This window comes from Paroedura picta, chromosome 16, assembly GCF_049243985.1.
Source record: "Paroedura picta isolate Pp20150507F chromosome 16, Ppicta_v3.0, whole genome shotgun sequence".
NCBI classification, from domain to species: Eukaryota; Metazoa; Chordata; class Lepidosauria; order Squamata; family Gekkonidae; genus Paroedura; species Paroedura picta.
The window spans coordinates 13,591,925-13,603,962 of record NC_135384.1 but is presented as its reverse complement, the minus strand read 5'-3'; the positions used below and the strand labels follow the sequence as shown (position 1 = coordinate 13,603,962).

Here is a 12,038-nt window from a genome sequence, read left to right as displayed (position 1 = left end):
AGTTGCCTTCCCTTTCCTCTCCCCACAACAGACACCCTGTGGGGTGGGTGAGGCTGAGAGAGCTCTGATATCACTGCTCAATCAGAACAGTTCTATCAGTGCTGTTGCGATCCCAAGGTCACCCAGCTGGCTGCATGTGGGGGAGTGCAGAATCGAACCCGGCATGCCAGATTAGAAGTCCGCACTCCTAACCACTACACCAAACAGGAAATCCTTTGTCTCAGTGCAATTTTGACCAAGTATTTTGTTTGTTTTTTGGTTTGTTTGTTTGTTTGTTTGTTTGTTAAGAAAAGGCTGTTTCTGGGCAGTTAGATCTGTGGGTTCATAGATGAGGGCACTCGGAGTTCATTCCAGCTCTTTGTAGTGACCCCACCTGGATGGTACAAGAGGCAAAACCTGAAGTGAGAAACGCACAGAAACCGACAACGTATATACCCAAAGGAACCAAATGATTTTTCTATCACTGTATGCTATTGGTCAGTTTCATTTTAAACTGACTGAATCCGGCAGACAGGATCTGACCTTAAATTGAAAAATCACATATTTTTCAGTCAGAGTAGTTCAGCAGTGGAATAGGCTGCCTAAGGAGGTGGTGAGCTCCCTCTCACTGGCAGTCTGCAAGCAAAGGTTGGATACACACTTTTCTTGGATGCTTTAGGATGCTTTGGGCTGATCCTGCGTTGAGCAGGGGGTTAGACTAGATGGCCTGTATGGCCCCTTCCAACTCTATGATTCTATGATTCTATAATTAGTATCCTGCCTCAGAGCTCAAATTCTGTCCTTGGGAATTCTACAGACACAACAACACCCCCCCCCCATAAATCAGTCACTTTTTAGGTCGTGTACAAAGTCCTTGATGTCCCAGGGTGTATACCAAATCTGAGTAGACTTCTGCAGCTCTGAGGTATTTTTTTAATATTCAGACTAGATTAATTGTGTCAAGACATACAACCAATAACATTTGAAAACCCAAATATGAATAAGGATGTCAAATATCAGATGGGTATCTGAACAAACTCAATCAGAGTATTAATAATTGCATACTCTTTGTAAGGCATCTGTGAACATATTTTTGGTAGGTGGCTGCATTGCATGTGGTTGGATCAAACCAGCTTTTCACTGGTAACAGAGGAAGGAGCTCCCCACCCCCGACCAGCAAAGATGCTATGCTGGGCATCATGGGACTTACATGTACAAACTCTGTATGGGATGAGAATTTATTTATTTGTTCGTTTGTTTATTTTATATACCGCCCTTCCCAAAGGCTCAGGGCGGTTCACATAAAACTGAAACAATACAGACATCTCACTTTAACAATAATACAGTAATAACAGCAACATAGTAGAACAATACAATAATACGGAGATCATTAACGGAGGTAGGGAAACCTGCCACATTTAAAACTCCAGCCTGCAGCCTAGCATGAAACCTCCAGTGCGTAAACTGTCAATGATATAATGGTGTGTATTCAAGCGCATGCAGACTTTGAGGAATAGGATGTTCCCTTTTTTGTTTCCCATTGGAGCTCACTAAGCATCTCCCTCCCAAGTCAGTTTACTACAGACATTGACTTTTTTCATTTAAAGCTAGAGTTTCTTCAGTCCCCATCTGCAGTGATCTTGGAGCCCAGGAAAATAAAATCTGCAACTATCTCAATTTCTTCCCCATCTATTTGCCAGGAATTGAGAGGGTCGGATGCCATTATCTTTGCCATGAATGTGTTGGTGGTCACTAATTCACACTAATTCATTCTTCAGGATTCATAGCTACATCTAAATGAAATCCTCTAATTCTGTGTGCCGACCCCTGACATTCTGCTATGAAATCATTGGCCTATGAAATCATTGGGGAACCAGTGTTTGGGAAAGATGACTGGAATTCCTTCAGTATAAAACCCACTGTGCCTTTATACTGATGTCCTGCTTTGAACTTTGTGGTTTGTCAGTTTTACAGTCCTTGGATGAGGATCGGCCAGCTTTTCACTCACGGTGGCCAACCCCATGAAGGTCCCATGATCTCCAGCACAAACGGCTTTAGTGGGTCAAAGGGACACATATTTCCTTTTTCATAGTGGAAAAGTTACTTGGATACTATGTGTGTGTTTTAAATGACATTGAATTGTTCCCAGCTTCTGGCAACCCTATGAATTAGTGACCACCAACACACTCATGGCAAAGATCATGGCATCCGGCCCTCTCAATTCCTGGCAAATAGATGGGGAAGAAATGGAGATAGTGACAGATTTTATTTTCATGGGCTCCAAGATCACTGCAGCAAAGAAATTAAAAGACACTTGCTCCTGGGGAGGAAAGCTATGGCAAATCTAGACAGAATCCTAAAAAGCAGAGACGTCACCTTGCCAACAAAAGTGCGTTTAGTCAAGGCTATGGTATTCCCAGTTGCAATGTATGGCTGCGAAAGTTGGACCATAAGGAAGGCCGAGCGTCAAAGAATTGAGGCTTTTGTACTCTGGTGCTGGAGAAGACTCTTGCGAGTCCCTTGGACTGCAAGGCGAACAAACCGGTCAGTCCTAGAGGAGATGAGCCCTAACTGCTCCTTAGAAAGCCAGATCCTGACAATGAAACTCAAATACTTTGGCCACCTCATGAGAGGAAAGGACTCCCTGGAGAAGAGCCTAATGCTGGGAGCGATCGGGGGCAAAAGAAGAAGGGGACGACAGAGAATGAGGTGGCTGGATGGAGTCACTGAAGCAGTAGGTGCAAACTTAAATGGACTCCGGGGAATGGTAGAGGACAGGAAAGCCTGGAGGATCATTGTCCATGGAGTCGCAATGGGTCGGACACGACTTTGCACCTAACAACAACAACAACAACACATTCATTAACAGCCTTGCTCAGGTCTTGGAATGAGTTAATCTGTCTCATATTGTGCCTTCTTTATTTCCTACAGTGTCCAACAATTCCTAGTATGATTGGCTTATTTAGTGAGTCTGGCCTTCTCAGGATGTGTCCAATAGCCTCAGTTCAGACATTCTAGCTTCTAGAAACAATTCAAGGTTGATTTGTCCTAGAATTCACTCACTCGTTGTTTTGTGGACCAGAGTATTTGAAAAACTCTCCTCCAAGTACTCTGTCTAAAATTCTAAGTTCCATAGAAATAACATCTTGCTAACCTATGCATGAATATGGTAATTTCAGAGTTATGTTATCAATTAATCCTTTGAAGAAACTTTTTCATAAGTTGAAATGAGAAGCATTCTAGACTATGGATGGTTACAAACTGAACCAGAAACAAAATTCATCACAAATTTTGCCCGGTTAGCGGTTCACAAATCGAAGTTCTTGACAGGTTGAGTGTCATGAACTTCTACAAACTTTTAAAGCAGTTCAGGGTGGTTTGTGGAAGTCTGCAGATAGAGCAGAAAGCAGGGGTTTAAAGGAACCCTGAGTCCCTTTAACCCCATTCATTCTGCTCCCTGCAAAAGCCACAAGACAGCTGAGTCACAAACCATAAAACTGTTTGGTTTACCTATGAGGCCCTGGTTCATGAGACTCAAATTGAAGCAAGCTGCCAAAATACTTAGAGATCATGTCCATCTCTATTCTAGCCAAGGGGATAATCTGTGCAAATTAATTTCAATTGATCAAGATATGTGTATGTGAAATAATGGGTTGGATCTAGACAGCATTTGCACTCAAACTCCCCAATTTCCTGCCAATTCACATCCCATCTGGAATTTGTACATACAAGTCTCATGACCCCCAGCATAGGCTCTTTGCTGGTGGGGGTGAATAATCATCTTTTGTCACCAGTGAAAAGCTGGTTTGAGCCAACCAAAGGAAATCTAGCCACCTAACTATTCTATGTTCCTTAGTGCCTTATGACCAATGTGTAATAATTACTACTCTGATGGAATTTGTTGTGTTATCCATCTGATATTTGGCATCAGAAGAAGAAGAAGAGTTGGTTCTTATATGCCGCTTTTCTCTACCCGATGGAGGCTCAAAGCGGCTTACAGTCTCCTTCCCTTTCCTCTCCCCACAACAGAAACCCTGGGAAGTGGGTGAGGCTGAGAGAACCCTGATATTCCTACTCGGTTAGAACAGTTTTATCAGCTGGCTGCATGTGGGGGAGTGCAGAATCAAACCCGGCATGCCAGATTAGAAGTCTACACTCCTAACCACTACACCAAACTGGCTCTCTCCTACACCAAACTTTACTCTTACTTGGGTTTTCGTTATTGATTGGGTACACTGTTACAATTCACCTCCTCTGAAAATTAAAACAAAACAAAACTCTGATACACAGTTTGAGATGCATATATAATCACAACTCAAAGCCTCACGAAAATCTGATTTCCATTGATTTGGTTGGAGATTTCACAGTTTCCTTGTTGCCAGCACTCAAGAGATTCCTAGAGCAGTACTAGGGATGCTACACTTCCTTAGATAATTTTTATAGAAAGAATAATTCCTAAGGAGCTTTCCTCCACCTGTCTCTGAGCTCACCCTCTCACCCAGCCACTTGTCTGATTGCTTTGGCTTTATTCAGCCCTGGAAGTTTCTGCAAAATTTAGTGCAGTGCCTGTAGACCTGTCAAGACCTTAAACTGTGCTGGAAAGTCCTGGAAATGCTACACACCTGGGCATTATGAATGAAACATTCATTTGAATCGATGAAACAACACACTGACTAGAGCCCCCAGAATCCCCCCTACCACCAGTTGTGCCCAACAGTGCAACTCTTTATCCGGCCACCCTCTAAACAAAAGTTGCACTACAGCTGTTATGCAGGTTATAATGTTGCAATGTTTGAAATGCTATGAATTCACTAGAGGAAAATACATCAGGCTAGCATATAGACCTGCATTGTGCCCTTCCTGTGTTCTGACTCTCCTCTCCCCTGCTCCCCCCTTAATCTTGAGATCCAGTGTGCTGAAGTGGTTACAGAGTAGTAGACTCTAACCTCAAGAGCTGGGTTTGATTCCTGACTCCTCCTCCATATGCAGCCAGCTGGGTTGCCAAATTCCAGGTGGAGTCTGGACAGAGAGGGAAGGAAGGAAGGAAGGAAGGAAGGAAGGAAGGAAGGAAGGAAGGAAGGAAGGAAGGAAGGAAGGATGGAAGGAAGGAAGGAAGGAAGGAAGGAAGGATGGAAGGATGGAAGGAAGGAAGGAAGGAAGGAAGGAAGGAAGGAAGGAAGGAAGGAAGGAAGGAAGGAAGGATGGAAGGATGGAAGGAAGGAAGGAAGGAAGGAAGGAAGGAAGGAAGGAAGGAAGGAAGGAAGGAAGGAAGGAAGGAAGGCATCAGTTCTTCTGGAGAAAACAGCCCCAATCACTGGTGCAGTTTTGTGATTCATTGACTTCTTGCTAACCATATGTTACCGGGGACAATTATCTCTAACAATCAGACACAGTTCACCTCATTGGTGTTCAGAGTCCCTAGCTGCCTGCTTTCCACTCCAGTTCTGGTCCCTCAGGAGCACCCGGTTGCTGAGTTGGCACCAAGCATCCCTGTGACTCTAGTCACTTCCCAAGAATCTTCAGAGCTGCAAAAGTCTACCCAGATTCAGTATCCTGGTATCTCCAGGACTTTGTCCACCATGTACAAAGTGACTGCCTTAAGTGGTTTTCTCACTTCCGTTTTGCCTCTGGTACCATCCAAGTGGGGTCACTACAAAGAGCTGAAATAAATTCCGAGTGCCCTCATCTATGAACCCAGAGACCTAACAGCTGAGAAGCTGTCTTTTCATAAGAAAATAAACAACCAAACAAAAATCTTGGTCAATATTGCCTTGAAGCAAAGAATCCCCTTGTGGAAACCCCAACCATGCCATAGTCATTTTCAACCTTTTGGAGTAAAATGACTACAACTTTACTGGCAACATCTGAAAGAAGCCTTGGCACAGTACAGGACAACTAGGTCATGGCTTTGACTAACATGCCTGTCAGTTCATCTACCTAGCCCATGCAAGTCTGCGTGTATCAACCAAAGGATGATAGGATGTCAAACTCCACACGGATGATCACCATTGTCTCCCTGGCCATATTTTTAAAGCATGTTCTGTCTATCTGCAGATCTTATAACAACACACTCCTTTTTATCCCCTATGCAGTAGACTTTTCGCAGCCTCCCTGACCTCTTTGTTTCTTAGGGTGTAAATAAAAGGATTCAGCAGTGGTGTCACAATAGTATTCAGGATGGTCACGCCTTTGGTAATTTCTAAAGACGACCGCTTAGATGGCTTAACAAAAAGAAAGATGGTGGATCCATACCAGATAACTACAACAGCAAGATGGGAAGAACATGTAGAAAAAGCCTTCTGCTGTCCTTTGGCAGAAGACATTTGTAGAATGGTAGAAATGATGTATATGTAGGAAAGAAGGGTGATCAGACAAGAGCCCAAGATTACAAAGATGGAAATAATAAAAGTTGCCAATTCAATGATATAGGTGTCCGTGCAGGAGAGAATTATCCATGAATCAATGTTGCACAAGAAATGGTTAATCACATTGGAGCCACAAAAGGATAATCTTGAGATCAGAAATGCTGGGATACAGATGAGAAGAAATCCACACAGCCAAGAGACAACTGCCAGCTTGCCAGAAAGGCTAATATCCATGATGGTGCTATAGTGCAAAGGGAAACATATAGCCAAATATCGGTCATAGGCCATGACAGCAAGCAGGAAATATTCTGTGCATCCAAAGGCAAAAATTAAGTACATCTGTAGATTGCAGGCAGCTAAGGAGATGTTTCTACTAGTCCCCATAATGATTCCAAGGGTCTTAGGAATGATCACAGTGGTGTACCATATCTCTAGGAAAGAGAGATTGCAGAGGAAGAAGTACATGGGAGAATGGAGACGTTGTTGTGTGATTACTAAAATTATGATGGACATGTTCCCCAGAACTGTCAGGAGATACATGATAAGGAAGAGTGTGAAGATGAACACCTGTTCATATGGGGGCCCAGGAAAGCCGAGAAGGATGAATTCCATCACTCTGGTTTCATTTTGTCCTCTTTGAATATATCCTCCCATTTCCCCTGTTTTGTCTGCTGAGACAAAATTTTGAATGAAACATTCACAAGTACTACTTTAATTTAAGAACTTGGGGTTTCAATTATAAAGACATAAACTGACTGTTGGAGAAGCACTAATGCTTAGGAATTCATTATCTTTCTAGCATTGTCTTAGTAATATATAAAATGAATCAGAGCAAATTCTTTCCCATTGTTTGTCTTGTAACTAAAACCATTTCCATAACCACTGTCATGGACAAAATAATAGAAGAGAAAATAATGTCTTGAATGCTAACCCTTTCCTCCAATTCCACAGCATGTTCTCCATTATGGATGTGATCTTCCATTTCAGATAGATCCAGCCAGCATTTCAGCTGGTGCAAGTGGGAGAAAGGGTTCTCTTTGGACACCCAAAAAGATGTGGCCTGCATTGATACAAGCCATGTGGACTGCAATAAAGAGAAGTGTAGAGATGAGGTTGTCATGAAAAGCTGTCTGGATCCAGCCCAATGTTCCTCCAGATCTAGATGATTTCTGCATAGACTTTTGGATGACCCATAGGAAGTTCTTCTCTTTTATACATAATCAGCAAGATTGATATAATCCAACCCATTGAATTTCAGTTTCAGTAGAAGTTGTGTTTCTCTTTAAACAGAACATCAGGCGATACTTTATTATCTTTCATACTATGCTCACATGATCTTGCTTGAACAGCTTTATTCTGTGCAGAATTTCATCCAGAAGAATGTAGCCAGCTAGTTTTCTCATTCTGTTCTTCCCATTAATCCTTACTTCAGCCATGGTTCCATGTGTGTTTTTGTGTATGAAGATTTCACCATCCCAGATATAACTTTTCAGTGATGAAAAGGGATTCCACTTTCCTTTTTATATTATAAACCATACACATTTATGTGTAAAGAAGAATAAATGGATGATATTGACGATTAATGGGGGGGCAGCAGAGTTAGATGGATCATTCTGACCTCATCTGACACTGCCATATAATGAAAACAGAATCAAAGAGGGGGGATACGAACACCCTCATGCAAAATTATGACATACCCATGTATACCATATCCTCCATTTCTTGACTTATCCCTTAACTTCTCTTCCAGTAAATATTTTTTGGAAGGAAAAAGTTAGAGGTAAACTATATACAGCAGAATTTGGTACTGGATGCTGGACCTGTAAGACTTAGAATGATATTTAAATACCCAAAGAACACTTACCACTTATTCTCCGAATAGGACAGTGCAATTGATGTGTTTGGATTTATTCAGCTATCCTTCCTTCAGAGATCTTCCATATAAAACCTAATATTGTTCCCAACTATATTGTATTGAATGGATGGCTTCTAGATTCAAGCCTAGCATGTAGCCCCTCCAAAACAATAATTTCTGTCTGAGATACAGGAAGCTAAATAAATAGTTTTTGGTCATCCCAACCTGAAATTGCCTTGAGATTTTGTCCCCAAAGACTACAAAGATTATTCTGCTCCCTTAAGAACTTCTTTGAACTGGGCCATTACTCAGTTCCCAAGGACCTCATATAATCAGTTTCTGGAGAATACTGACAATCTCTTATTAGTTTCTTCTTTGAAGGTTAGCCAATCAGTTCTTTGGGAAGCAATCTATTTCAATGACTTTTTATTGAAATGTATCACCTTGATGGTACAGGTTTTTGGTATAGGATCTGTCTTGCATACTATAACAATAATTACATTTATGTATATGTTGTCTCTCAAATACTTGGGGGGGAGGGTGTTTCCATGCCATTTTTGACCAGTTGGCACCTTATAGTTATCTGTTCTCTCCCATATAGATCTCTAAAGAAATGTCCATGTGGCCACAAGAAACTCTTACTAATTATTTATTTATTACTTTTGAGAGTTCTAACCTACCCCTCTCCAGGAATGGTGTTGAGGTGGGGTACATCAGTAAAATACAAATTACAAAAAAGCATAGACATCTGAATAAAATTCTAAACATTAAACTGAAACCCAATATCATTTGCTACTTCTGTCCAGCTTTGTTCTGAGTAAGATTATGCCAATGGGCCAGGAAAATAAGTTGGAGTATATATCAGCAAGGCCTGGCCCAATGAAGGTTACCCATCCAATAGCAACCCCACCAAATGAGAGTAGACAGTGGGACCAGATACATAATCGAGGTACAGCCTGACTCTGAACCAAATGCCTTGTGGAAGAGAGCCATTTTGCCGGTCCTTCAGAAGGTTGGAAGCTCCATAAGGGCCCGCGGTTCTTCCGGCAGCTCATTCCACCAATTCAAATTTGGGTTCATGGAAAAGATGCCTAACGAATGCCCATTTTAGATAAGCCATTACTTGTGTAAGATTTCAGACCTTCCCTTCTGCATACTTGCATGGCAGATTTAATTGGGTCCCACCAGATTGTCAGCTTTGCCCTTGCAGACTTAACAAAATAGACGACCTTAGCCACTACATCCTGTATTGCCCTCCATACAATAGCATTCAAATCAGTTTGAACACATTACTTTCCACTCTCTCTGGATCTGACGATGATAAAATAATATTTCTTTTGGCAGATATTGTCCTTCCTGTCATTTTAATGGCTGTTAATTACATTTCCTCATCCATTATTATTAGAAAAAGGTTTGTTTCAAGTATGGCTGAGGAATCCTTGTATTAGTTGATGTATAATATTTTTATTTCTCTTCACTTATTTTATTCTGCACATGCAATTTTCCTATTGTGATCACTTGTTTATACTGTGACATATATGCGTATATATATTCATTTTACTGTTTTAATGCTTTGTTTGCATGATTGTCATGGCTTTGGCTTCAACAATAAATTTAAATTCAATACTCAGGGCTTAGACTATGTATGATCTTGAAGGTGATTACCAGAACTTTAAGCCTGATCTGGTATTCAAGTGGTAACCAATTCAGCTGTTTGAGAATGGACAGGACATGAACCCTCTAAGATGTTCTTGTGAAAACTCTGGCTGCTGTGTTTTGCACCAGTTGTACCTTCTGGATTAGGGATAAGAGTAGGCCCATGTAGAACAAGTTGCAAAAATCCAACCTAGAGGTGACTATCGCCTGGAGCAATGTGGCTAGATATTCTGGGGCCAGGTAAGGACCTACTAGATTAGCTTGGAACAAGCAGAAGAATGCTACCCATGCAACTCTAGTGATACGTTACTCCATGGAGAGGGAGGTTTCAAAGATCATACCTACGTTCCTGGGTGAGTATGTTACTAGTAGCTGTACCCCATCCAGGTAGGAAAGCCATGCTTCCTCACCAGGTCCCTTCCTACTGAACCACCAGACCCCCATCTTGGAAGGATTGTGTTTCAGATGGCTCTTCTTGAGCCAACTCATCACTGCTTCCAGATATCTGGCTAATGAGTCTGGGGATGAATCAGAGTGGCTGTCCATCAGGAGGAAGAGCTGGGTGTTATTGGTGTATTGCAAGCTGGAAGGTGGAACCAATCACTAATATTTAAGTTTTAAATAACTTACCTTTTCAACTTGATTTGAATAAAATATATATTATCTGATGGCCGGGTGAGCTGGCCAAGTGGTGCAGTGAGTATGTCCACCAGTGGGCCTTCCACTTTCTTGCTGCACAGCCATAGTTCTTGTCATATGTCATTGTGGAAGACCTTTTGTGCCTTTACAGACCCAGTCCCCAGTTGCTCACATGGCCCATCTCACCTGGCCACACATGGCCAACATGGCTGTCATCATCCCTACTAATTTTCCCCATACCTGTTGAACCAAAAATAGAACTTGTGGGTGAATCAAGAGTCTAGCTTCCATCTATATTTTCATAGCATTTTCTAAATGTTTTTTTCCCAGTCACATAAGAACTGTTTTTCTTTTTCTCCAATGTAAGGCATGTTTCAAGGCTACCTTCACATCTTTGTTCCGTAGAGAATAGATAAAAGGATTCAACAAAGGTGTCACGATGGTATTTAAGATGTTCACAATTCTGGTCATTTCTCCAGATGATCGCTTAGAGGGTTTGATATAAAGAAACATGGTTGATCCGAACCAAATAATCACAACAGCCAAATGGGAGGAGCATGTCGAAAAGGCCTTTAGACGACCTTTGGCAGAAGCAATGCGCAGTATTGTAGCAATTATATATGCATAGGAAAGAAATGTTATCAAACAGGAACCCAAAATGACAACGATAGCTACGACAAACATTGCCATTTCAACAGGATAAGTGTCAGTACAAGAAAGAAATATCCAGGAATCAATATGGCAATAGAAATGGTTAATCACATTGGGTCCACAGAAGAACAACTTTGAGATCAGAAAGGTTGGTGTACTCATAGCAAGAAACCCAAATAGCCAAGAAATAACAACCAATTTACAGCAAAGTTTGATGTCCATTAGGGTGCTGTACTGCAGTGGATAACAAATTGCCAAATATCTATCATAAGCCATAACAGAAAGCAAGAAGAATTCTGTGCACCCAAAGGAATAATTGAAGAACAGCTGCAGGAGGCAACCAGTGAAAGAGATACTTCTGCTCACTCTGATTAAGACAAAAAGGGTTTTAGGCATGATGGCCATTGTGAACCATAGCTCCAGGAAAGACAGGTTGCAAAGGAAGAAGTACATGGGAGTGTGAAGATGAGAGTTCGTTATCACTAGAATGATGATGGTGACATTTCCTAAAACTGTCAAGATGTACATGATAAGAAAGCTCATGAAGATCCCCACCTGTCCATAGTGAGACCCAGGGAAGCCGAGCAAGATGAATTCCATCACTCTGGTTTTGTTTTGTGCTCTTTCGTTAAGCTCTTCCATTTCTCCAATTCTGTCTGCTGAAACAAAATGCTACTGTGACACATAATTTCCCCCCTCCAGCATAATATGTGTTACCCCCTTTTCAAAAATGGAATCATCCTCTTTCCAATGGTTAAAAACAGACTGTATGCTGAAATACATGTTTGCAGATAAAGCAGCAGGCACGTCAGCAATTGTGGCTACCATATGAGGAATTTCCCTGCTCTTGCCAAATGAACCATTGGGCCAAAGGGCAGATCAACAGAATAAAT

The 12,038-nt window shown here is 41.6% G+C and overlaps 2 protein-coding genes across 2 annotated transcripts; both read right to left on the bottom strand.

Annotated features, from left to right (window-relative positions):
• Window positions 1-6,056: 6,056 nt before the first annotated feature.
• Window positions 6,057-6,998, bottom strand: LOC143825363 (olfactory receptor 6F1-like). The gene has a single exon (XM_077313389.1). It carries the CDS (start codon window positions 6,996-6,998, stop codon window positions 6,057-6,059), a length of 942 nt encoding a protein of 313 aa, XP_077169504.1.
• Window positions 6,999-10,824: 3,826 nt separating this feature from the next.
• On the bottom strand, window positions 10,825-11,787 carry LOC143825362 (olfactory receptor 6F1-like). The gene has a single exon (XM_077313388.1). It carries the CDS (start codon window positions 11,785-11,787, stop codon window positions 10,825-10,827), a length of 963 nt encoding a protein of 320 aa, XP_077169503.1.
• Between the last annotated feature and the right edge of the window lie 251 nt (window positions 11,788-12,038).